A 25,594-nucleotide genomic window follows, 5' to 3' on the forward strand; every position below is an offset into this window, starting at 1 on the left:
AGAACATAAAGCTTAAGCCATACATCTTGTTCTGTTTTTATTATGCAATTAGAACGTTTATTTATTTATGTTGGTTTTAATTTTCAAATGGCACAGGAATCAATCAGTACGAGCGCAGCATCCGTCATGAGAGGAGTTCAGGTGCGCAAACCGAGACCCTGTATCCCTCTTTCTCTCTCATGCAAAAAAAAATGTATTAGAAGACAATAGAAATAGCATCCCCAAATACACTTCGATCATTTAAAATAACTGCCGAGGAATACTCTGGATCTATTGCTTTTTCCATCAAATCCTAGATACCGACACGCATTTCGATTAAAAAAAACACTTACGATTAATATCTCACCACCGGATAAAAATTAATTAATCGCTGTCAGGTGGCACGTGTTTACATTCACCAAGAGAAACCAAGAAAAATATATATATAAGCTGTCAGGCAGCGGAGGCGCGGCGCCTGCTGTCCGGCAGCATTAAGGGTCTATAATTCGGACTCACCTGAGTCGAGCTGCGAGCTGAAGGCAAATGCCGGGCTGAAAAACGACGAAGACACGACCATGGCAAATAACATCGCGGACATCCTCCTCTTCGATTACCTTGCAGGGTGGATTAAAAAAGGCGGCGCGAAACGCTAATTTAAGTGGCGAAAGTGACTCGAACGTGCCATCTTTTCACAGAGGCTCCCAGCGCCTGTTTCCTGTTTTTCCGCAAAATGCCTCAGATTTAGGAGAAATGTTGCCGCTACTTTCGTTTCGCATCAGCCCAGATGGCGTTTAAAAACCCTGCTTTCGTGTGATTTCAGTCTAAACGGGGAGAGTCGGCGCGGCGGCGTCCCCCGGCGCAGTGTCCCTGTAATGCCGCTACACTGTCCAAACGACCGTCCCTTGTCTCTGCACCAAACCTTGGATAGCACCAGTATCCCATTCCTCTGACAGTCCAATTAATCGAAACCTATTTGTGTGGCAAAATAAGTAAGACTCAAAACACAGGCGGACGTTTGCCGGCATCAGAATATATTTACAAACACGCCTATATGTATTTTCTGTGATTAATTTCGAGGATCAGCCTGCGATAGGGAGCTGTTCGGTCCTGACAGCGCCATCTTCCTCTCTGATTCCTCTTACTATAATACCTCACACTCCCCCAGTCTGTACTCTTCGCAAAGCGCAGCTGGTGGAGTGTGTGGGTGAGTGGGAGGGTGGATGCGTCTGCCGGGGGTCTACTTTGCGGGGGAGGGTCATCAAGCGCCCGACGGCAGCGCGCCGTAAGCCGGTTACTCGGCGGCGTCTTTTAACGGGAGGGGTGACGGGCGCAGTCCGGCAAAAGACCCCGCTGATAGCCACACGCGTCAAAAGAAGCCCGCGATCTCCTCAAAGGCTGAGAAGATCTGGAGCGTAATCCTGATTGATCACACAGAGGAAATTTCCCCCAAAAAATCGTTAAAGACGCAACAAATAAAAGCTGTTGTAGGGGATCTGGGTCTGCGAATACACGGCACCGTCAAGGCGGTTATTATAGCCTAATTACTCGCCCCGTGGATGAGAATATAAAGCAGAATAGAATATATCTCTATTGTCATTGTACATTGACAACGAGACTCTGCATGCTTTTTCAGCCAGTGCTATATATTTAAAAAATTAAATAACAGCTTTGATTGAAATAAAATCCTTTACATTATGCCAGATTATACCACAACTGACAGCAATGGGGGGGGGGGGGGGGGGTTGGTTAATTACACATGAGAGCTGTGACAAAGCCCCCAGGGCAGGACGCACAAACGGAGAGGAAGCTCGAGGAAAATCGTACCAGGGAGGTGGAGGTGTGGTACAGGCCCTGCCCAGCGTCTCGAAGACTGCAAATACGCTCCTCCTTTTTCTTGCGGAAAGAGGAAAGTGAAGTACAACCACTGATTGGCTGTACTCCACGAAACTGCAGTGTTCTTGGGAAAAACTGTGGTGTTCCTGCTGAGAAAACAGAACCAAATGTATAAAAAGTCCATGACGATTTAAGTAACAAAACTATATCGAAAGGAGAAGGTACAGGAACTCAATGTGCCTTAATATTAGAATTATCTGCCAGGGGTTACATTGGGGTAGCCTGCTCTCTAAAGTGATCCACTTTTCTGGACAGGTAACTGGTTTTTGGGTTTTCATACAACTTGTGTGTGTCGATACGTGTCTGTTGAGAAGTTGTATGAAAACCCAAAAACCAGTTACCTGTCCAGAAAAGTGGAGTGTTTCAGGGACTGTAAGTGTGTGTGTGTGTGTGAATAGAATGCAGTAACATCTGTGGTGTGTGGTATTCACACACACACACACACACTTACAGTCCCTGAAACACTCACACTGCCTGTGCATTTGAATGCAGCAATCAAGGCTACATTACCTACATCAGCTGTGTCTTCAGCTAATACCTCCAGCCATGGAGTTTAACTGCTATCCTGATGTTGCTGGATGGGGTTTCCGGGTCTGAGTGTCATGGTGGAATCATAGGGAGGTTACATGGGATGGGGGGAACAGTCGCAGGTCCAAAACCAGCGTTTATCTGCCCCCAGGGGGCCGCCAGACTATCAGCAGCAAGCAGGTGGGCTCAGCGGCCAGTCCTCTCCAGTTACACCACTCTGGGGCAGAGCTCCACACCAGGTGTGACCCCCCCCCCCCAGCCGTCGCCGGCCCCAGCTGATTTTCTGTAACTCCCATGATTACTGTAATGTGTAATTAGTGTGCTGGGAGCATAAATCATGAAGGCAGCGGCCTACGCAGAATAAACACTGTGTAGACCCAGAAAAACACTCACACACACACACACACACACACACACACATCCCTACCCAGGCTGCACATACAAGCACATGAAAGCATGTGTAAATGACACACGCCAAACATGGGTGCAGAAACATGCACACGCATTCACATATGTGTACTTAACGAGGCTTCTACGTGAGCAACTCGAAAACACGAGTGCCCAGACACGCATATGCATTTAAAAAAGGGTGCGCGTAAACACGACCGCACACACGCACGAACACGTTTCAAAAAGCAAACAGAAATCTGTGCAGACAAACACATGTACTGCACACACTTGAAAACCACGGAGAGCATACAGTAGCGCAGCCTGCAGGTGCCCTCCTGCAGGAGAGGCCGTCGCAGGTTCACACACACACTTTACTCACACACGCCTTCTCTCATTCGGTAGGTTAGCACACGCAGCCGTGCAATTTCTCTGCTCATTCTCCATCCTCTCACAGCTGACAGGCAGCCAAATGCATCCCGGTTAGGCTGGCTGACGACAGCGGCGAATCAAATGCGACATCGCAACTTTTAAACGATGGCTTAGACTGCAGAGAGTGAACGTAGCTAAAAATACTCCTGCTGCCAAACATTTAGGCTCTAACCAAGTAACGCAGTAGAGTACAAGTAGAGTGCAGCAGTTATGGAGTGAAACAGCTAACGAGCCTCAAACCACAAAGCACTTTGTTATGGATTAATGAATCCCGGCACATTTGACAACAGCTCGGTAAAGAGAGTTTCTCTAACCCTAACCCTAACCCTAACCCTAACCCTAACCCTAACCCCAGCCCTAACCCTAACCCCCAGACACACCAGACACCAAATTGATTCACCAGCACCTGGGTCCAGGCCAGTTAAATTGTTAAGTGATGGAGGCGACTGCTTAGGGCACCATCTTTTTAGGAAGCGCTGACTTACCCAGGTGATGTCACTTTGTCTCAGACAGGGGGCGCCGGCGGTGATGCCCGCCTAGGGCACTGTCTTCCTAGGGGGTGCTGACTTAGCAAGCTGATGTCACTTTGTCTCAGACAGGGGGCGCCGGCGGTGATGCCCGCCTAGGGCACTGTCTTCCTAGGGGGTGCTGACTTAGCAAGCTGATGTCACTTTGTCTCAGACAGGGGGCGCCGGCGGTGATGCCCGCCTAGGGCACTGTCTTCTGAGGGGGTGCTGACTTAGCAAGCTGATGTCACTTTGTCTCAGACAGGGGGCGCCGGCGGTGATGCCCGCCTAGGGCACTGTCTTCTGAGGGGGTGCTGACTTAGCAAGCTGATGTCACTTTGTCTCAGACAGGGGGCGCTGGCGGTGATGCCTGCCTAGGGCACTGTCTTCTGAGGGGGTGCTGACTTAGCAAGCCGATTTCACTTTATATCAGACAGGGGGCGCAGGCGGTGATGCCTGCCTAGGGCACTGTCTTCTGAGGGGGTGCTGACTTAGCAAGCTGATGTCACTTTGTCTCAGACAGGGGGCGCCGGCGGTGATGCCCGCCTAGGGCACTGTCTTCTGAGGGGGTGCTGACTTAGCAAGCTGATGTCACTTTGTCTCAGACAGGGGGCGCCGGCGGTGATGCCCGCCTAGGGCATTGTCTTCTGAGGGGGTGCTGACTTAGCAAGCTGATGTCACTTTGTCTCAGACAGGGGGCGCTGGCGGTGATGCCTGCCTAGGGCACTGTCTTCTGAGGGGGTGCTGACTTAGCAAGCCGATTTCACTTTATATCAGACAGGGGGCGCAGGCGGTGATGCCCACCTAGGGCGCGATATGGGCTTAGAGCGATACTGCCTGGAGTAAACACTGTGACGTATTGACAGCCATTGGAGCCAAACTGATATGAAGTCTTGCTGTGGTCCAGTCTGTGATTGAGTAGTAAAGTGGACTGGAGCCAGGGAGACATATGGAGACATAAGTCCGTGTGTGAAAGCAATTTAGTTAGCTTAGCTAACTTGGTATCACAGAAATGTTCCTCTTGGTGTTCAGGGTTGCAGGTTAAACGTCAGCTGTCTTAACAGGCACGGTAAATGCTAGTCTTCATTAAGACTAGCCTAACAACTGGCCAGCTTATAAATACAACTCAATTAACCTTTTACTGCAAGTGAAGGATCAAGAAAATTACTGGCGAGTGATTGCACTGACATTGGTATCATCTGCGAATTCCATGACCAGCCCCCTGGTGGCCAGAAGAAGCAGTGCAGTGTTGAGAGGCAGTAGGGCTTATGGGAGTTTTACTCACACAAAAATGTTCTGTGTGCAGAATGAAAAATGATTGGTTCAGAGAGCTAACCAATCGTGTCGTAGAGGAGCCAGGTCCAAGCAACTAGAGGATGTGGGACCAAAACATCTGATTGGCTGGTCTGACATCTGACAAAGATCTGATTGGTTATCTCTCTGAATTGTTTTTTCATTCTGCCCTCAGATCATTTATGTGTAAGTAAAGCTCACATGTGCAGCAAGAGGGTTCATTATCACCCCCAAATTTTGAAGTGAAAGCAGTTTTGAACGTTTCCAGCTTTCTGTCCAAATGATTGAACAAATGTGGTATGTACGACTGGGCTGTCTGACCATGGAATCCTGAGGCAGGTGCCCTTCATGTTTTAGAGGAAACATTTTAATTAGCAGCCAGTCGTGGTGAGGCCACAATTATTAACTTTATTAAAACCCATTAGGCTGACCCTATGGCTGTGCCCAGCATGCTGAAATCGCATTCCCTGCATTTGTGCAGCAGAGATTAGAGTGGTTTGCGCTGCGGGAGACCCGAGCCTGGCAGCTTCTCTCTGATACATGATCTGAGATAAATGGAATCAAAGCTCAGCGGGAATCAGAGTAGACGAGAGGTGAGTGCCCCTCTCACACGCATGCACACGCAGACACACATGCACACACAGACACGCATGCACGCACAGACACGCATGCACACGCAGACACGCATGCACACACAGACACGCATGCATGCAGACACACATGCACGCACAGACACGCATGGACACGCAGACACACATGCACACACAGACACGCATGCACGCACAGACACGCATGCACACGCAGACACGCATGCACACACAGACACGCATGCATGCAGACACGCATGCACGCACAGACACGCATGCACACGCAGACACGCATGCACGCACAGACACGCAGACACGCATGCACGCACAGACACGCATGCACGCAACATGCACAGGAGTCCAACGTTCCTACAGGCTGATATAACCCTTCACTCTCAGTAGGGCCACTCAAAGCCAATGATTTACCACCGACGTCCCCCCCCCATCCGAGATATAGTGACATCAGCTTGTAAAGTCAGCGCCCCCCATATAGGTAGGTAGCTGCCTATGTCTGTTGATGGATTGACTTACACTGACTGTAAGTTACTCCTTCTACTCAGTATCTACATTGCACAGTATCTACCATCTGCTTCCATCTTGGTCATGTAATTTGTGGATGGGTAGATGGACAGCAGAATTGCCCCCTCAACAGTCCATCAGCATCCAAATGCGCCCCCTACAGGATACCCAGCGGAGAGCAGCCCAGACAGTCAGAGGAATCAAGCATACTTTGGGTGTGGGTCAGAGGTACAGATGTTCCCTCCTGAAAAGACCATGAGAGGTTCCAAGGTCAGATAAAAGGTCTGGTGAAGATGGACCCTAAAACCAGGCTCCATGCCTCACTACCCAGGGATCCATTCACTTTGGCCAACTTCCGGAAAGTTCCGCAAGAGTGACGTGGTGAGAGGAAGAACAACAAGTTCTGAAAGCTTCCAAGTAAGTCCGAAAGTGGGTCTGTTGTGTAATCCATCGGCATGGCGATAAATATTTCAAAAAGCAGTAACAACTGAAATGGTAGATGGAGAGCGAATGTTTTCTGCAGTAGTACATCATAAATATATCATGGCTGGCTCCCAAACGTAACTAAATCGATAGCCCTCATTGCGAATTCACTACATCAGCTTTTCTTCCTCTAGCTGAAGTACGACACTAAGGTCCATCAGCTTGGCCCAGGGATCAGTTAATGAAGCTGCTGGATTTTCCAAATTAAGGGACCAGTGAGTACTGGATATGAAATAGTCCGTCTGCCATAAACTGGCCATTTGGGCACATTGACTGGCACGAGGCTCTGACATGTGCCTCTCAAAACTGCTGCAAACTGCTCACAGCAGAATATGAACGTCAACACCCTAAAATATGACATTATTTATATGTTTTGCAGCTGGTTTATATCCCAAGGGTTCTAAGTATTTTGCTGTATTTATGCAAGCCAGCAGATTTCTGGGAATAATTGCAGGGAAATGTTTTCCCTCAGGGGTGTGACAATCCGTCCCCCTGGTGGGATCTGAATCCGTAACCTTTCGGTCAGAGATACACTCAACAAGTTCAGCATCAAATTGGCGTGTGGCGTCCGTGAACAGATTTATAACCACGTGAGGCCGATCTATAGTCCTGCAGACAGATGTATGACCATGAGAGAGACCCCCATGCCAGTCCCGCCCTGTCCTGCTCCACCATGGGAGACGGAGAGGGCACTCCTGGAAGTTAAGAGTCTAGACCCTAATTGCTGGTAGTTTAATGGCTGGGGGGGGGGGGGTGACAGGTGGGGCATGCTGAAAGAGCCCCCTCCCCGAAGTCAACAGGGGGTATAAAGCGTGGCTGGTCTTGGAAAGGGGGGCACTCAACACTCACAGGCAAAACGAGTTCGGAGCAGGAGGGACAGGGAGGAGCACGGGTACGAGCGGTAGGGTGTGGCCCGTCAGAGGCTGGGAGTCACGGTGGAGACCTTGTCTGGTTACCGCAGGGGTGTTTGTGTGTCATGTGATCCATGGACGATCAGAAAGAAAAAATGCATGATTTTTCTTCCGTCAGCTGTGGGGGCGTTGTCTAGCACCTCCCGGGGAGGAAAGCTTTCCAAATCGTGCAACAAGCTATAAGGTTATTCCAGGATTTAATCCTTGTGCAAAAAGGTTTTGTAATGACAGCTAGCAAGACTGAGCCAGTCTCCCAAGGAAGGTTTGCTAATTTTATATATACAACTGGACTGTAGTGTGTCGAAGAAACTAGTTCTTGGATTGAATACTCTGCTATTCACAGGCAGTCGCCACGTAAAGGATGTCCGACTTACGGACAATTTGTACTTACAAACGAACTGCCATAAAACCCGTTGTATTAAAAATGGTTTATAATAATGAACGCAGAGCAAAACGCTCTGGAAAACTTTGTGCGGCTTCAGAAGTTCGTTGGCTGAAGGTATAGAGCAGTTACCATATTTACTTTCATTTTTACTGCATGTTATTATTATATTATGTACTGCAGTGATTTTTTCTTACCTAGATATTCACCTCAAACACAGAATGGATCTCGCTTGTAACCCGAGCACTGCATGTATTAATATTGTAAACTCGAAAATATGCTGATGCACACAAGTCTCTGTTCAGATTTTAGTTAGAACTGGAGTATGAACTGGAAGCTGGTTTCTACGTTTTTGTTTCACTGATTTCCTTCACAAAACGCGACCCGACTCCGGATTAAGCGGGAGATGATGGATGGATGGATGGATGGATGGATGATTTCCTTCACAAAACACAGGGACAAAATCCCGTCACCAAGGTCCCACCAGAGAAGACTGTCTGAGCCTATGGCTGCTTCCCACTAGTGGAGCAGATCTCAGTAACAAGCCCGAGATCAGCCTTGGGCACCTCGATCCGGGGTCAGCCTAGGAGTTACCATTATCATTAGCAAATAAAGCTACAGTTAGACAAACTAACAGCCCCCCCGGGACGTCAGCTGGGCGCTAATTAGGAAAAGACACTATCATTAGTAGCTAAGGGGCCCATCACTTAGAATAAGGCACTCCTTCAGGGAGCAACGGAAGATCAAATGCGCTCCACTAGGGACGGGCGGGAAGTACATTCCGCTCAGGTCAAAATTCAATTGAGCATTCAAAGAGGAGAGCATTCCCAGACGTGTGGTAAAACACAATAGTATCTAACACAGGTGCAGCCATATCAGAGTTCTGAGGAATGTCTTTGTACTGGATGTGAGTGTCAAGCCTTTCTGTGGAATACTAGCTTTTAGGGTTTCCTTCCTTCATTCACAGCCTCACTTGTCACCCACCTGCAGAGCCGCCCCTGACAGCTCACATCTCTCCGTCCCAGAGCACAGACATGGAGGATGACTTTGGGCAGCAGGTGAAGAAGGTGGCCATGGCTTTGGGCGCCTCGCTGAGCGACCAGGACATCGAGCGCATTCCCAGGGAGATGCGGCTGCAAGGTGAAGCTCGGGGCTGGTGGGATCTCTCTGGGGGCAAAGGGGGGGTGGCGACGCAGAGGCGAGACCTGCAGTGTAGACTGGGGCGTATACAGCCAGACTGGGTACGCTGGAGGAATTTGGTGGGAATGATGGATGGTCTATTGCAGGAACTCTCAACCTTTTTTTATTCAAGGACCCCCATACTGTATGTGACTCCCCCATATACCCAGGTTATAATACTGTTTCACTTATAAGCATTCTGCTAAACAACGTGTTAATCCACTGTGGCCACCAATATGCCTTTTTGCCCCCCCAGTTTAGGACATTGCTCTCAAAACAGAAGGTGAATGATTATATATATAAATATGAGCAAAAAGATTATCTATCTAATAGACAACCATAATAACTGAAAACACCCTCTTTTTAAGGTATAGTGGGACCTCAGAACTCAAACTTAATCCGTTCAGAACTCCGGTTCGAATCATAAAAAGTTCAAATTCTGATCGAATTTTCCCCATAAGAAATAATGGAAAACCAATGAATTGGTTCCCGGACCCAAAAAATTACACCTAAATATGTTTTTTTAATATAATTTAAACACAAAATGAACAGGATAAACCAAGAGGAGCACAAGCTAAACACAGCTAAGCACATTTATCAAAACAGTCATTTGTAAAGTAAGACAATAAATGTATCCAAACAATGTGTAAAGTTAAAAAAAAATACCAATGACACTGTTTTCATAAACCGAGGAACAGCACCAACACTAGACGATGCCATTCACCGACAAACGACGCTATGACAGCGAACGCGAGGCTGAGACCGAAGCGTCACCCTCTGTTTCCGCTGAGAGATGTGCGCGTGACTCATTTCCCCGCGCGTACAGGTTATCTTAGGTCGACGTTCACGGTTTGAATTCTGAGATTCAGATCGAGTTCTAGGTCATTTTTTCGAACTGGTTGGTTCGACTTTTAAGAAATTCGAGTTCTAATGAGTTTGAGTACTGAGGTACCACTGTAGCCTTCAACAAAATAAAATCAATGTTGCAAATTATTAAATTTTCAACAATGTTTTAAAATTATATGAATCAAGTAGCAATGATTCTGCACCAATTAACGTCCCCGTTAGATAATGGCTGAATGGTTTGATTGTAGCTGGGAATTCTGGGATTCTGTAGACCGTCATGAGCAAAGCTCTCACATTGTGTACAACCAGGAAGGAAGACCATTGGTTTCTATTAAAAATCTATAATAAAGCCATAATATTAACGCACAAAGTATATTGATATAAATGGTATTGTATCATCCAATACCTAGTTCAGAAAATATACGAATAGCAATGCATTGCGTGGCCCCCTGGTTGGGAACTGCTGGTCTATTGAGTGACTGAAAAGGAGGTGGAATATGGGGGGGGGGGGTGTTTCACAGAATCGACGATTATTGGGTGATTGGGCGGGGGGGGGGGGGGGGGGGTGGGGTGGGAGTACTGAAGAACCCAGGCCCTATTGACCAGCTCCACCACCATCCAGGGAACTTCAACTACAGCTTATTCTTGGAGTACATGCGACAGTTCAAGACCTCGGAGGAGAAGGAAGAGATGATCAAGAGGGCCTTCCGGACGCTGGACAAAGACGGCAGCGGCTACATCGAGTGGAACGAGATCAAGTAGGGATTCTGGGGCACCTGGGGATAGGAGGGAGAGGGATGGACGTCGGCTCTTCGCAAGCTTTCATAAAACCTGGATGGTGGAAGATGTTTCCATATTGGCATTCGGAGTGTTGGGTAAACGAGAGCAATGGTCAACATGGCCTGGCCTTTTCATCCACCAGGTACATCCTGTCCACCATTCCCAGCTCGGTACCCTTGGCGCCGCTGTCGGACGATGAGGCAGAAGCGATCATGCAGGTCGCAGACGTCGACGGCGATGGACGAATCAACTTTAAGGGTGAGCAGAGTGTGGCGAGTTGCACTTCTGCTATGTGGCCACCGGGGGGACAATCGAACGCCGTGCTCCACCTTGCGGCTAATAAGGCATCAGCCTCCTCATCAAGGCTTCCTGCAATCTCATAAAGTAACCAGCAGGAGGCTCTCTCCCTGACCAGCATAGTTCAGCATTGTCTATGGTGGGGGGGGGGGGGGGGGGGCACCTGCCGGTTCTTGTGTGCCATGGAAACAAATTAGATGACATAAAGACGTCACCTCAGAGGGTGACGGGCACGACGGCCACCGCTGCCCTTTGGCGCACATCACCATGGCAACCGTCAAGCAGAACAGGATACAGAGACGGCAGAGTCACTTCCTGCTTTTCAGAGTTCGCCGAGATGGTCACACTGGAGAAGAAACCCAGGAAATGAACACCGGACCAACAAATAACAGCTGGAAGGTTCCGGGGACGATGGGGCTCCCTGCCTTGGACCTCCGGGACTTAGAACAAGGCCTGTAATTCTAACCGGAACCGACATATCGATGTAAGATGCTTGTGTACCAATCTGTTAAAAAGAAAAGTATGGAACAGAGAGGGCTTCTAACCGTTTCAGTCAGAGAGAGATAAGCAGAGGGAATGTGTTGGGGTTTCCTAAGCCAGTCATTTAAATAGCATGTTATCCTCTATCTATCTATTTATATCTATCTTAGGGGCCTTTTGGTTTTCAGGCCACACATGAAAGAAGTTTAATAAAAAGAATCAAGAATAAAGTGTGTCCTGGACTTATTAAAAACAACAAACTTTTATTAAAAACAACCCCTGAAACGCAATCGGATCCAAAACACCAGTTAATTAGAAATGCATTTAGATTTTGTGCATTAATCTGTTAAACAAATCTCGTAACTGGATTCGCCATTAGCTGTTGAACTGAAGCCAAAGATCACATGACGCAGCACGCAGCCGTCGGTACACGGTCCTCGTGGTACATTCACATCAGCAGTTCCGTAAGAAACAGGAACATCGCAAGAGAAAATTTAACAGGCACTTGTGTGTGTTTTCTGTCAGTTTACACATGGATCATTAAACGAAAATAATTTAAAAATCATATTTACATAGAATGTGCCAGCATACATACATTTTACACATCTGCCGGGACCTTCGAGAGTGGCAGGACGGTGCAGCGGTCCGATGGCAGATAAGTCACACAGACATTTCCTTCAATATTTTGCAGACATAAATCAGAGGAAGTTCACATGGCGGAATTGCAGACCATGACTTTCGCGGAGCACAATAAGCCGAGACCAGGACGGTCGGCGTAATCACAGGGAATGAAGAACAAACAGAATCGGATTCATTTCAAAAGCAGCTTCAATACAAACTGAGAAATTAAATAAATATATCGTGTGTATATAAGGAAGTGGAACGTTTTCCCTCTCTCTCACCAAACACTGACAACTGTGTGTTTCCTGCAAACATCCAACAGGTCTGGAAGCGGCAGACAGGCAGGATGTGGTGCCATGGCCCCCGGGGGGGGGGCTCAGGAGCGCATGTAGAGGCGCATGAGGCCAGCCTTGCTTAGCTGCTGCCACAGCTGCATCTCCATGCGCATGTCGTGGTTGATGTAGAAGGCGACACGCCGGTACACCTTGTCGTAGTAGTGGTCAGAATACTTGGCATAGTCTGGCGTCATGAAGCCGTAGGCGTCCACCTGCAGGGGGCAGCGTGCCACTGGTCTCACCTGGGGTCACCTCACAACCGGCTACATGCCATCCTATCAAACGGGCAGCTTAACGGACACCCCCATCCAGGGGCTGAAGGTCCCCCGTGTTGTGCCCTACCCCCAATCTAAGTGTTCCACCGTGACCTTTCCCCCCTGACCTTTGACACTTCTTACCTGGTCACAGGTGTGCACCGCAGCCAGAAGCATGACGGCGCCGGTGGACGGCCGATAGATGTTCTTGTACTTAGTCTTCATGGTTGAGGAACGCAGGAACCTGCAGAAGTATTCAAAATTCAAGAACAATCAAAAAGGGGAATGGATTTAATGGAGGCCGCCCTTCTCTGCCCCCCAGTGGGGTGACGTCATCTGCTGTGGGGGAGCAGGGTACGTCAGCGGACACTGTCATGAACATGTAGGGCCACATTTTCCTTTCCATGCAGACCAAAGAAGCGGGTATCTGATGGTGGGACAAATACTTCCTCCCTTAGTCCAGGGCAGCTGGGCACCAGTAACCCATAAAGACCTGCTTTCACCTCTGAGCAGGGGAGCTCACCTGTTTCTGAGGTACCGGATAAAGTCGGGGTGATAGATCTTGAAGTTCTTCACCGTGACATTATGCCCAAAGTATTTTGGCGGCCTGGCATGAAAAGCGAAGGAGAGACCAATCAAGAGAAACTCGGATGAGTAAAGGCCAATCAGGAGTCAATCGGATGAGTAAAGGCCAATCAGGAGTCAATCGGATGAGTAAAGGCCAATCAGGAGTCACTCGGATGAGGAAAGGCCAATCAGGAGTCAATCGGATGAGTAAAGGCCAATCAGGAGTCACTCGTGCCTCGTGTCCACCTACACAGAGCTGGTGCTGGGCTGGTTATCACTTGGTGCATTTTGAGAACCTGATTGTTTAAATTATTTGATCTGCGACATGTTTATAATTTATTATTAAATCAGGCCAGCAGACTGATCCTTTGTTTTCCACAGAATAAAAATAACAATGTTACCCCCTTTCCTGACGTTGCAGTTCCAAATTCTGAGACCAGCTTTTTGTGGTGCTGGGCTGGAGCCATTTATACTGGCCCATGGCCAGACTTTTGCAGCGGAAACATGTGGAACCAAGTCCAGAATGGTAAGCCCGGCACCAGCACTGCACTGGGGGAAATAAGGCATCAGACGAAGAAAGGCCAATCAGGACTAACTAGAACAAGGAGAAGCCAATCAGGAATCACTCGGTTGAGGAGAGGCCAATCAGGAGTCACTCGGTTGAGGAGAGGCGAATCAGGAGTCACTTGGTTGAGGAGAGGCCAATCAGGAGTCACTTGGGTGATTCGAGTTGGATGATCCCCCTCAGTGGTACTTTAGCACAGCTAGCCTAAGCTCTAGCAGCTGGTCACTCGAACCAGCAAAGAACAGTTTTGCATGTTGTTTTTAATAAAAGTCCATCCACCCCACCACCCCCACTCACGCATTGCTGCGCTCCGGCCCTCGGGTGACGGGTCTGTGCGTCACCGCGGCCTTCAGGAGGAGGTAGTCCCGGTCATGGTCAGGCAGGAACACATACCTGGTCTCCTAGGAGATGGGAGTTGGGGAGAGAACGGAGCAGTAAATAAAGACCCCCAATTTTACACTCAGGTACTGCCTGGTCTGCCCCCCCCCCCCCCCCGCCATTGTGACTTTGCACAGTCCTCTCACAGCCAGAAACACTCCTGACCGCACCCTGTTCATTCCTCATTCATTTCACACAGGCCTGACCACGAGGCCCCCGGTGTGGGGGAGCCCACCTTGGACTGGGGCGGACCCAGGAAGCCTTGCTTGGCATATGCACGTATCGAGTTCCTCAAGGTATTGGTGGAGAAGATGTACAGGGAGGTGCGTGAGCCCACGTCCTCCTCGAAGCCCTGGATCACGGCGCCGTTGGTTCTGGTAGATACACACAGACACACTGTAAAGCAGGAGTGGGTGTGTGTGTGGGGGGGGGGGATTGCAACATGATTTACAGAGCAGGTTTTTGTGACTGGAGCAGCAACAGATCAACTGCGAAAAACCAAACCCACCCAGTCGGTGAAAATCTGATGCATCAAGTCTCCCGGTGGGACCCCCCCACCCCCCCCCCCCCCCCTCCCCCGGCAGACTGTGGGTCTCAGACACTTATTCTGTGGGATGTGGTAAGATGTTTGTGAATCCTTGCTTTTGTGGTCCCAGACGTTTATGAACAATTTCTTCAGGCATGCAGCTGAAAATCATTTAAAGAACAATCCAGGCCAAGTTAAAGAAGCAGGTTTCATGTGCTGTGAGCACAGCCCTCGCTTGTGCTCCTGATCAGGTAAACTAACGGTCGTTCTGCTCTTATCGCCTCCAGCGACGCAGAACGAAAGGTGTCAGCTCTGCGAGCCAGGAAGCTCGGCGGCCACGTGCTCCTGTCTGACTTCCTGCGCATTTAAGCCTGACCTGCTCACCTCTACTGTATCTCCGATACAGTGACGCGCAGTGAGAGTCAGTCCAAAGTCAAGCCTCCAGCAGATACTTCCAGCATAAATTTCGAGTCAGACGGCCGGGCGAAATTACAGCCAATCATTAGGCTGCCTCGGCCCTAACAGGAAGCAACTTCATAGCTTCTGTTCATCCAAATAATCCACCATGGATTCATTTATGCTATTAATGAACAACAGAACCTTCCCAGGATTGGAAAGGCACAGATTAAAATAGGAAAAAATTATAATAATTATAAAGATGGGTGTGATAAAGAATCGATCAAGAAACACACAGTCCGAGCGTTTACGGTACTACTGTATCGCTTTGAAATCCAGCTGAATCCAGCTCAGACTGAGGGAAATCAGCCAGAAGCCGATCACATAATCAAATCACTGCACTCACTGGGTCAGTGTAACTGCATATTACTGCAATACCTTTTCATGTTAAGATCTTCAGTTACCTAGCGTCTGAGAATGTTCTGCAGTGCAGGACAGATCTACTACTCTTATTAATAAAACATTATTCAAATTCAAAAAACTTTATTTGTTCCCGGGGGGCAATTTGAAAAGCACAGAGGAGCAGCGCACACACATAACAGTTGTAACAGATGGCACACAATAGACACACAATGAACTATGAATTATAATGAATTATGAATTATTTCTAAAGCAGGACATTGCAACAAGTTAAACTGATTCTCTGGAACGTCTCGCCGTAGCAATATGGCAAACTAATAAAATTATAGCAAACCAAGCTACCATCACGGAACATAAAATCAACCTTTATGCAGACTATTCACAGAATCCTCATACACCATTAGAAGGAACTTACATACATCAATAATTTCTCAAGAATTTCTAATTATATAATAAACTGGTCTAAGTCAGCAATACTTCCTGTCTGAAGGTGCCTGGGACTCAACATTAAGTGGGTTCCTGTCATTTCATACAAGAAACATGAGATACTTGGGTACTAATATCTCCTCCAAGCTGTAACTACACTCCATTAATAAACAAAATAAAATAAAATAAAATAAAAAGATTATTTGAAATGGTGGTTCAATCTTCAGGTTAATTGTCTTTTTTCAGTGCTCCCAACGACACGCACAGATAAATGATTTAAGTCTCTGGACTCGGCAAACTTCACTGGAGATACATGAAACCCAGAATCACATTTTCGGCACTACAAACAAAACATCTCGAGGTGGATTAGGAGCCCCTGACTATTTAGCACAGCAGTTACAGTGTTCTGGACCATACAGACCATACAGAACATTTCTTATGTTCTAAATAGCTCCGATCTGTCCAAACCCCCACCTTTGGCTTCATAACTCCCCTTATTCACTTTCTCACTTGCCAACAAAAAGTGATCAGTAAATAAAACTCATCATCATCATCATCGTCGTCATCATTCATCTTCATCACCTATTCCAAAATAACCTCTTCATAGCAATCAAATAACTACGTCAGAAGAAGAGTTGGGAGACACCACTTCTAAATCAACTTAAATCAACTAAAATCAATAATTAAATCCAGGATTAACATAACCGATAACTCTCCTGAACCTTGCAAACTAAATTGATGAAATCAATATAAAATTACAAACAAACAAATTAACTTAAAAAAATTTCTAAAATTTTACCCAGCACTGAGGGACCAACCACGTTAACTATAACATAGGAGGAGAAAGGCCTGGATCTGTCATTCAGCTGAGTTCTGGGCAAAGATCTGCACAAGTACGGCTGATTTTGTATTGCTTTGCTTGTTTGTTTTGATGTTCGCGATTCGTTTGGTTTTTGCGTTGCTGTACCCTTCTGATACACCCACTCACATTGGGGTGGATCATTGATATGCACTTAAAACAAAGGGCTCTACTCTCCCATGCACTTAAGTCAAAAGATCTCATTGCTGTGTGCTTTCTCACTTAGTCCCCAGCTGACATTCTCCCAAGGTTTAAGTGCACTTACACACTTTGGGGGGAGAAACACCAAAATATGGGGGCGTCTCTCGTAAATGGCCCTTAAGTACTTTCACACCGTGGGAACTATTTTCCCTGAACCGGGGACCTTTATCATGTTCACAGTGCAGGAACTCGGCATGACTGTAGTTCCTCAGAGGCAGTTCTAGAACCTTTATTTAGTACCTACTCCAGAATAGGTACTTTTTTGTTTGAACATGAACTACTGGGGAGGCCCTTACAGCGATATCTTGCTGATCGCAAGACCATAAGCACCAGCGCTAAAAGTGAAGGAGAAAAGTGAGGAGAAAATTGATACAATTATCTGAGCAAAAACTGAGCAGATGCAAAGTACTTCAGTTAAATGTAATGAATACATTTTTTTTGCTTGCATCTACATACTTCTGCATCAGAACTTTAGATCGATAACCAACATACAGCACTTTACTTGACATGACACAAATATAGTATTCTTAAATACGTATGAATTAACCACAAACTAAGTCTTAGTAACAAACTGAGTATTTCACTTTTGGGCTCTTAATCAAGATCCATAATCTTAACTACTCCAGTGACTGGCTGACCATGTTCCCTCAAAAATATATCCACTCCCATCTGAGACCACAGGGCATCATTACCACAAAAATCAATTAATGAATTGATGCCTGAAACGGAGACCCAGTGCCAAGAGCTGACGGTCAGGAAAGTGGCTGACGAGCAGAGCAGTAAGGAAGCTGATCTTGCACCCACCGTAAGACGTAGTCGTGCTGGTCGATCTCGCGGCCCATCTTGGACCCCTGCAGGATGCCACCGTTCCCCACCACGGCACAGCGAATACAGGAGGAGCCGTTGGCCCGGGTCTCCCAGTCATCGAACATGAGTCGGCTGGCCGATATGTTGAGGAGGGACAGCGTCTCCGAGACAGCTGCAGGGAAGGGAGAGATGGTTTCATCATTTATTTATTTTGTTCTTGCTTTGGGAGTTTTTCTCCTTGACTACCAGAGTCAAGGCAGCAAAAAAAAAAACTGAAAGTTAAGATGACAACAGCTTAATTTTTTAAAGTTAACGCTGAAAGAATGCGATTCACAACAGGTAGCTCATGTTGCCATGGTGACGGGCATCGTAGAAACCGGTGGCACTTACTGTTGTAGTCAACGCTTCCCCAGCCATGGGCCCCAGGGTACTGGCGGAGCCGCTCATACTCCTGTGGTGTGGCATGTTTGTGCCACTGGAGAACCGGAATCTGGTCCAGGAACGTCTTCCTAAAGTCTGTGAGCTTCACCTTCTGCCGGATGCTATCCTGGCACTTCTGGGGGGTGAGGACATAAGATTCTGTATGTAGTCCTATCGTTTTACATTAGCCAATGCTTAGGGTTGACAAACAAGGTCCAGACAGACATCTTAGGATCACATGAACCCCCAACAGGCATCCTATGTTGTCCTTGTCTCACTTGGTCTGAACAATGGCCTGTCTTTAGAGGTCGGACCATAACTCATTGCAACTGTTCACTCAGAAATCAGGCATCCTGAGAAACGCAGACATGGGTCTTCAGGGTTCAACTTATGGGTTGAGAAGATTCAAGATTTTTTTACAGTGACCTCACTAAGGATGGCACAAATGCATGTCATTCCTGTGCATGAACCGTGCGTCACAGGTGACCTGCTCCAGTAATTGCCAAAGAAAATAAGCCACCAATTGTTCAGAACCACATAGGCGTGACTCGGAATTCACTCGAACCATCACTGGAGGTCTCATGTGCCTCCTCCTCTGATCAGAGTTTCATACCGAAAATCCAGCCTCATCTGCTAGGACTTTGTTGCCTCTTCTATTACTCTGGCAGACGTTCTTTGCTATTCACACAGCAAACGATGAGTCACTCGAGAGCTCAGGATCAATAACTAGGACGTGTCACGGAGTCACGCGGAGAAGTTCAGAGCCTGCTAATTTTTACCTATGGTCATCTCAAAATATCGAACAGTCAAGTCGATGATTCATAAATGGTTCCATTCCTCTGCCATAACTTGCGGATCAGTCCTACTGCTTTTATTTCAAGTTGCCAAAAACACGTTTAAAAGACAAAAACTCACGTGCGTGTTGATGGCGGCCATCTTTTCAGCTATGGTGTTGACGGTGAACAGCGTGTCGACTCCCAGGACAAAACAAAAGCCATATAGTCCTCACACAGCGTCGTTTGGCGGCAGAAGAGAAGAAGCAGAACCCAGACTGGAAGCTTAAAATTAGCACTGGGGCCACTAACCAAGGGATTTATGAGGGTTGTTGATGAAGCGCCGAGGGCAGGCGGCCTAGCTGGACAGCGACAGCACGCTGAACACTGCGACTATTCGTGTTTAACCTGCCATTAAGGGAAATCTGGAAAGTCAGTCCAAAAGAACTGTGTGCTACGAATACCCAGCACCCAAAGCTGTGCCATTTCCATTCACGGGCGACTGCAAATAGCAGCCAAGTCCTCCATTGTTTACTTTCTTGTTCTGCCTGATAGATTAGCCAATAACGTGTATATAGGCATATAGATAAACCTCTTTGACATATTAGCTGTTCATCAGATAATCTCAATTTTTTCGGACAATTATTTACTTAGGCATTTGTCCCAAGCAATGTTAAGGACAGAACTGTTCAAACGAGTGCAGCAGATCCCTTTGTCCAGATAATCCCAGGTCGTCTCAAGATGTCCACCAACTGAGTAAGATGAGGATCGTGGAGGTGTTGCCAATCTGCACTTTTATCTGACTCGCTTCACTTCCTCCAAAAGATTCCAAAAATCATTTACATATTCAACATTTCATATGTTGGCGCACCCTACTGCCTCGGGCCCAGACCTTCACGAATGAGCACCAGAACGCACACGACTCTTAATAGGATAAGCAGGTAATGGATGGAAATTTCATATACGACGCATGATAAAAAGTTTTACAGTGTTGTAATGAAATCTAAGGGGATTACCATGTCCTGTAGTACTTTTTGGAAGACACACTTAATAATCTGTTAATGTCTTAATTATCTGTTCGGATATTATATTTATAGCGAAACAGTTTCCATTTGAAGTCTGTTGCTCTGCGGCGAAATGAAAGTGGTCTACATGGCTGATGCATGACCGAAGCGGAGGTCTTACTGGAGCACTGCAGTGTCACCGTGACGGTCTACAGTTCGACATGTAACTCAGTACACATATATAGCACAAGAGGCAGCATGAGGCTCAGTGGGCTAAGCCTCTCTGCCTGTGATCACAAGGTCATCAGTTCAAGCCCAGCCTCAGTACATCAGTAGGTCTTTGGGCAAAGCCCTTAACCCCCAGCTCCCTGGGCACTGCAGCAGGTGGCTGCCCTACGCGGGCAGCATGTTCTCACCTACAGAGAGCAAGATGGGGGAGGCGAGAAGAGAATTTCCCCACAGGGATCAATAAAGTATCTATTATTATTATTATTATTATCATAGCTGCATTACTACAAAGGCCTGGCATGGATGTGAAAGAGGATGTGAAAGAGGATGTGAAATAGTCAAATACCAATAATTCTGAAAAGTACCTCGTAGCCTCAGCATGGTGCCAGAAAGGTACGGCCCCCCTTTTAAATTTAATCATTGATCTTTTTTATGAAGCATGCATCCACTTGCTCAACTGCAGCTTGGTTATTTAGTAACACATTTAGCCACTGAATCATATGACTCATTTAACATGATTCTGAGGTATGCCGCTCAACAGCGAGTTTTGTTTAAACTTAAGTAAGCGCACTGGCCAAGCCCACAACACAAGACATACTTTTCGACTAATTATATTTTCAGTAGATCCTCGGTACTTGAACCTAATCCGTTCCCGAAAGCTGTTTGAGAACTGATTTGGAAGAAAACCGAATACATTTTTCCCATAGCAGTGGACTTGCTCATATGCATGCACTCTAGCCATTGTTTATGCACCAAGAGACACATGCTTTGTCAGGCAGGTTGTTTTAGCACGAAAGGTCGAGAATATGGTCGAGAACCGGATTGGCGACATTCAGGAACCAAGGTTCCACTGTATTAAAAAAGACCTGCTGATTCAAATTGTGTTTTTTAGGATTCACGTGAAATCCTAAAAAATTGATAATTGCCTCCCTGTAACAACACATTATGTAATAAATGTGCATTATGTAATAAGAATGTAACAAACTGAATGATAACGACAATAATGATGATAATAAGAGAGTGATGTGGCAATATAAAATTATAATGCAATCTATAAATGTGACATTTTGTCGAGTTAATGCAGTGTGTAACAATGCACTATGTAACATCGCATTATGTGTTCGTTGCATTTTGTTGAGTCATTACATAACGCAGCATTATCACAAAATGCGTTGTTACAGTCCCCCAAACGCTTGCGATCACAGTGGGCACTCACCGACTGAAAAGGCACGTGGTCTACAGCATATTTATCGCCGATGTAGGCAGGCTCTGTCGGCTGGCCAGGCCTGGGGGTCTTTGGTGCTTTAGGGGTCTTCGGCGCTTTAGGGGTCCCACTCGGCTGCCTGACCATAAAGACAAAAAGGGGGTTAGAATCTGTGAAGGGAGGGGAGGGGTTAATGTCCATCCACCCACTGCATAACCCTAAAGCAATTAAAGTACTTTGCACAGAAGCTTCCAGCGAAAAGTAATGTGTGTAAACATAGACAACCGAACACCTGGCATCCCATCCAAGGTGTGTCCCGGTCTTGTGCCCGATCCCGGGACTGGAACCGGATCCAGGCCCCGCCCCAACAAAAAGTGCCGCATAAGCATTTGGAAGCTAGATGACTATAGATCCATTCCTCGGTGCACCTCAACATGAGTTAAATACAACTGATCTGCTTCTAAAAACAGACACACCAAATGGCACGGTCTCAGATTCAGGCAATGCGGTCCAGTAACCCTGAAAGCGAGATGACAGTACTTAGCACACCGACAGGCCGATATTACCCAGTGCAGACTGACTGAGCACCAAAACCATCAGAAATACTTCCACTCTCTGACTCACGCCCATTAGCCAAAATTACCGTATGGTTTATCAGATCTACAACTAATTCAGTTTTAAGGCTCGGTGTTATTGAAGCAGAAGGGAAGAAGGGACACTTCCCTGTTCTGCTCTCCATCCTGGGTCACATCTAATCGCTCCATCTTGTTCTTGTGGGGGGGGGGGGGGGATTCTCCTCTGTGCCTTTCAGCACTTGCACTCAAAAAGTTCTCATCCTGTTTGACCGTCCAAGCAGAAAACTTTGTACAGCTTTGCCTCAACTTTCCATGATATAGATTCCATAATATATTCATATACGTTCATACACCTTCCTTAAAATAAATTACAAATCATACACACCGACATCGTCTTCCTGTCAGAAATTTATTGCAAATTCAGTCTAGAAAAAAATGTTAAGCCTGGGGAAAGGTTCACCTTTCAGCTGAAAGATGATTCTAAGCACAAGACCAGAGCAATAAAGGAGCGATTAAACCCAACAAGGTTCCACAGTGACTAAGTGGAACTGCAGAGCCTGTGACCGTCTTCGAAAAGTCCAATCAACAAATGACGTCAAAAGAAGCTGCTAGAAGTATGAGCAGCTGTGTGAAGAGCAGACAGCTATTTACCCCAAAGAGTAATTTACCCCAAAGAGTAATTTACCGCAAAAGAGTAATTTACCCCAAAAGAGTCAGAGGTGTCACTGCAGCAAGTGGTTGCTCTAGCAAATACTAGCGTATAGGGGCTGGATGCTTATAAACACAGCATTTTTAAGATAACTGATTTATAATTTATTTGAAATTTTGATTGCGAGTTTGCAATAAAAATACTGACAGGAATGATATAAATATGTATCATTTGTAATTTTGGCAAATCTGATCGTTTTAAAGGAAGGTCTGACACTTTTACACGACTTGCCTATTAATTTCAGGGTTTCTGTCCTGGACCTCCTGATGGTGGACAGTCCCCTACTCGCCCCCCCCCCCCATCCCACCGAAGGAAGCAGCCCCCCCACCTGCCTGTCCTGACCTCAGCAGGACCTTCTGCGTTTATATCTGGACAATACAGTTTTACTGTAGAAACTGGGACTATTCTGAACTTCCTCTGCCGGCCCCTGGAGGATGGGCTCCCCCCCTTTGAGGTTCCTACTCGGGAATTTTTCCTTGCCACTGTCGCCTCTGGCTTGTTCACTGGGGGCTTTGGGCAGGGACAATGTAAACCGGTTTGAGACAATGCAATGTTGTGAATATACACCATATAAATAAAGCTGGATTTTGAAGCATCCTGACACTCTGACATCCACAGAATCTCACTGGCACATTATAGGCACTGAAATAACTGAGGCTTTCGGCAAGTGACAGTTGTTCTTGCTAAACTGCTGTCAAAACACCAGCAAATCCAGGTGCCCCATAATTGACAACCACATGCCACAAATATATTTCAAAGCAAATTACTTTTTAAAAGATAAGCCAACAAATTAAAAGTGCATGGGCTTGGTAGTGAAAAAGCTACATATTTAGGTGGGACAGTTTTAGAGGGCTGGAGGTAATTTCTGTTTCTCCTGGTTCCAGTTAAAACAACTAGTTATTACCCAGAGTACATTTTTTTCACACGCTGCATGTTTTAAGTCTCCCGCTACACTGGACAGGCTCCGTCTGAAGGCATGATTATCAGAACAGGGTGACGAGTGTGTAAAACTGATAAGATGTCTGAGAACTAAATGAGAAAACGTGAGGCAAAAAAAACGATCGCTCGTTTGACTCCTCTGGAGGGAAAACCCTAAGGCAGGAAGTGAGAGAGATTCTGTTTTTATAGTGTTCATGGGGATTTAGCAGACAGGCTAACATCTGAAGAATGGCCAGATATGAAAACCAAAGCACTTTGGTAAAATATCCAACATAATTAGTCAAAAAAGTAAAACTATCGACCAGTTAAGTCTCACAAGGCCTTGTAAAAAATAATAATAAGAAGAAATCAACCTCAAGAGTTTGATGTTCTCCCATAAAGTCTGTAAAAGACTAAATGCGAACCATGATTTCAATCGTGAAAACCACTGAGATCACAAAGTTTTTCTAGCAAGTACGAGCAGTACGCCGACTGGACGAGCAACTTCCTCTCTGAAAAACCCTACGACACGTGGCACGCTGAAGGTTCGAGCAGTGGCAAACCCACCTGCTGGGGTAAGGCTGTAGAGCCCGTAACTGGGGGAAGACGAACAGCAGATAGGGAACCAGCAGCACCACCACAAGGCCAAGGCACAACACCAGACATTTGGGATAACTTATGGACATCTTCTACAGCTGGGCCCTGCTCCTGCCGCCTATGGTGGGCGCCAAGGATGCCCACCACGCAGCAAACAGGTTTTTCAGGAGACCTGTAAAGGCGAAGATACCACACAGATTTTACACAAAGAGGCAGAAGTTCTTTTTAGTACTTCACCGCTTAAGACCCTGCTGTTCCGGTTGCTTTTAAAGACAAATGTTATTTTTGACACAGAAGAGTGTAAGGCGCCTGCATCCAAGTGAGTCCTACTTTAATGTACCAAAGTTGGCAGCAAACGTGAGAAATAGCAGCTGAACCCCCCACCCCGCCCCGCTGCTCGAAATCATTCAGTCAGTTCCTCTTCTTCAATCTTATGACTTTATCCCGGCAGAATTTCATGCCCATATATACAATTAGTGACATTTTTTTGCAGCCGGTACTAAAAACGTAAATATCTATTTTGGTTTTCGTTGTAAATAACGAAATATGTCACTATAATATCTCAGGCACCCAGGCATTTCGGAACTACTGACAGGGGTGTTTTAAACACCGCCAGCACTGTAGGATGTTTTCTAAAAGCACATCAGACACCGTAAATAGAGCGGCTTTCGACGGCGTCACGAGGTAGAAAGTTCCCGGTAGCGGAGTAAGAGGCGAATGAGCGCAGACGCGGACCCCGAAGCCCCCCCGACCCCGAAAAGTTTCTTAGCGAAACTTTAACAGGGGTAAGTTCCTCCGCTCCCTTCTCTCCCCACCCAAGATTAAGGAGCGACCCTCTTCTCCAAACAAAGCCCACTTACTACAGCATCAGCCGAAGGGGGAGGGAGGCAGGCGCCCTGTCCGCGTACGAGGCGATCCCACCATCCGGATCAGGGATACAACGTAGCGTCCGACGGCGAGTCGCCTTTCGCTCTGAGCTGCTTCTCTGCCCCTGGCCAACAGGGGCCGCCCCATTGTGAAACCAGCAGCAGCTGCTGGCAAGTCTGTTGCCCGCCCCCCTCGCCGCTTCTTCTCCTCCTTCTCCTCCCCTCCAGCTCCTCCAGCGATATAATGAGAGGCTGGACAAAGAGCGCTGCGGGCAGATCGCCGATGTGCATGTATTCCCGCATGGCTGGGCCATCGGTCCAAAGAGCGCACATCCCCGGCTCGGCTCGGCTCGGAACCATCACTGAGTCCGTAGGCGGCTCGATGCGAGCGGCGTCCGGGAACCGTAGCCTGTGATTCATGCGTGCAGGCGCGCAGTAAGGCGTGCAGGTACGTGTCGGTCCC

The 25,594-nt window shown here is 47.1% G+C and overlaps 3 protein-coding genes across 5 annotated transcripts in view; 1 reads left to right on the forward strand and 2 right to left on the reverse strand.

Annotated features, from left to right (window-relative positions):
• aatkb (apoptosis-associated tyrosine kinase b) overlaps positions 1-1,189 on the reverse strand; it is a 43,397-nt gene extending 42,208 nt beyond the window's left edge. The window contains exon 1 of the mRNA XM_049015849.1: positions 496-1,189. Coding sequence (XP_048871806.1) covers positions 496-577 — 82 coding nt within the window. The 5' untranslated portion in view covers positions 578-1,189. The remainder of the gene's footprint in view (positions 1-495) is intronic.
• A 6,218-nt stretch (positions 1,190-7,407) lies between these two features.
• On the forward strand, positions 7,408-11,712 carry LOC125742725 (parvalbumin-like EF-hand-containing protein). 2 transcript variants are annotated; one of them, XM_049014986.1, is made up of 5 exons: positions 7,408-7,499; positions 8,926-9,040; positions 10,548-10,683; positions 10,848-10,963; positions 11,329-11,712. In XM_049014986.1, the coding sequence occupies exons 2-5, from the start codon at positions 8,935-8,937 to the stop codon at positions 11,370-11,372; spliced, it is 402 nt and encodes a 133-aa protein (XP_048870943.1). In that variant the 5' UTR covers positions 7,408-7,499; positions 8,926-8,934; the 3' UTR covers positions 11,373-11,712. The 2 variants fall into 2 exon arrangements, with proteins under 2 accessions (XP_048870943.1, XP_048870942.1); XM_049014985.1 differs by having other exon boundaries at positions 7,472-7,499; positions 8,891-9,040.
• Positions 11,713-11,725: 13 nt separating this feature from the next.
• st6galnac (ST6 (alpha-N-acetyl-neuraminyl-2,3-beta-galactosyl-1,3)-N-acetylgalactosaminide alpha-2,6-sialyltransferase) lies at positions 11,726-25,360 on the reverse strand. Of its 2 annotated transcripts, none has more exons than XM_049014981.1 (10): positions 25,126-25,360; positions 24,236-24,437; positions 21,479-21,605; positions 18,228-18,390; positions 17,835-18,009; positions 14,438-14,576; positions 14,122-14,225; positions 13,216-13,299; positions 12,837-12,936; positions 11,726-12,650 (listed from the first exon to the last, which is right to left on the reverse strand). In XM_049014981.1, exons 2-10 carry the CDS (start codon positions 24,352-24,354, stop codon positions 12,480-12,482), a joined length of 1,182 nt encoding a protein of 393 aa, XP_048870938.1. In that variant the 5' UTR covers positions 24,355-24,437; positions 25,126-25,360; the 3' UTR covers positions 11,726-12,479. The 2 variants fall into 2 exon arrangements, with proteins under 2 accessions (XP_048870938.1, XP_048870937.1); XM_049014980.1 differs by having other exon boundaries at positions 18,228-18,393; positions 25,126-25,315.
• Positions 25,361-25,594: the final 234 nt, after the last annotated feature.

Source organism: Brienomyrus brachyistius, chromosome 5 (genome assembly GCF_023856365.1).
Source record: "Brienomyrus brachyistius isolate T26 chromosome 5, BBRACH_0.4, whole genome shotgun sequence".
Lineage (NCBI taxonomy): Eukaryota > Metazoa > Chordata > Actinopteri > Osteoglossiformes > Mormyridae > Brienomyrus > Brienomyrus brachyistius.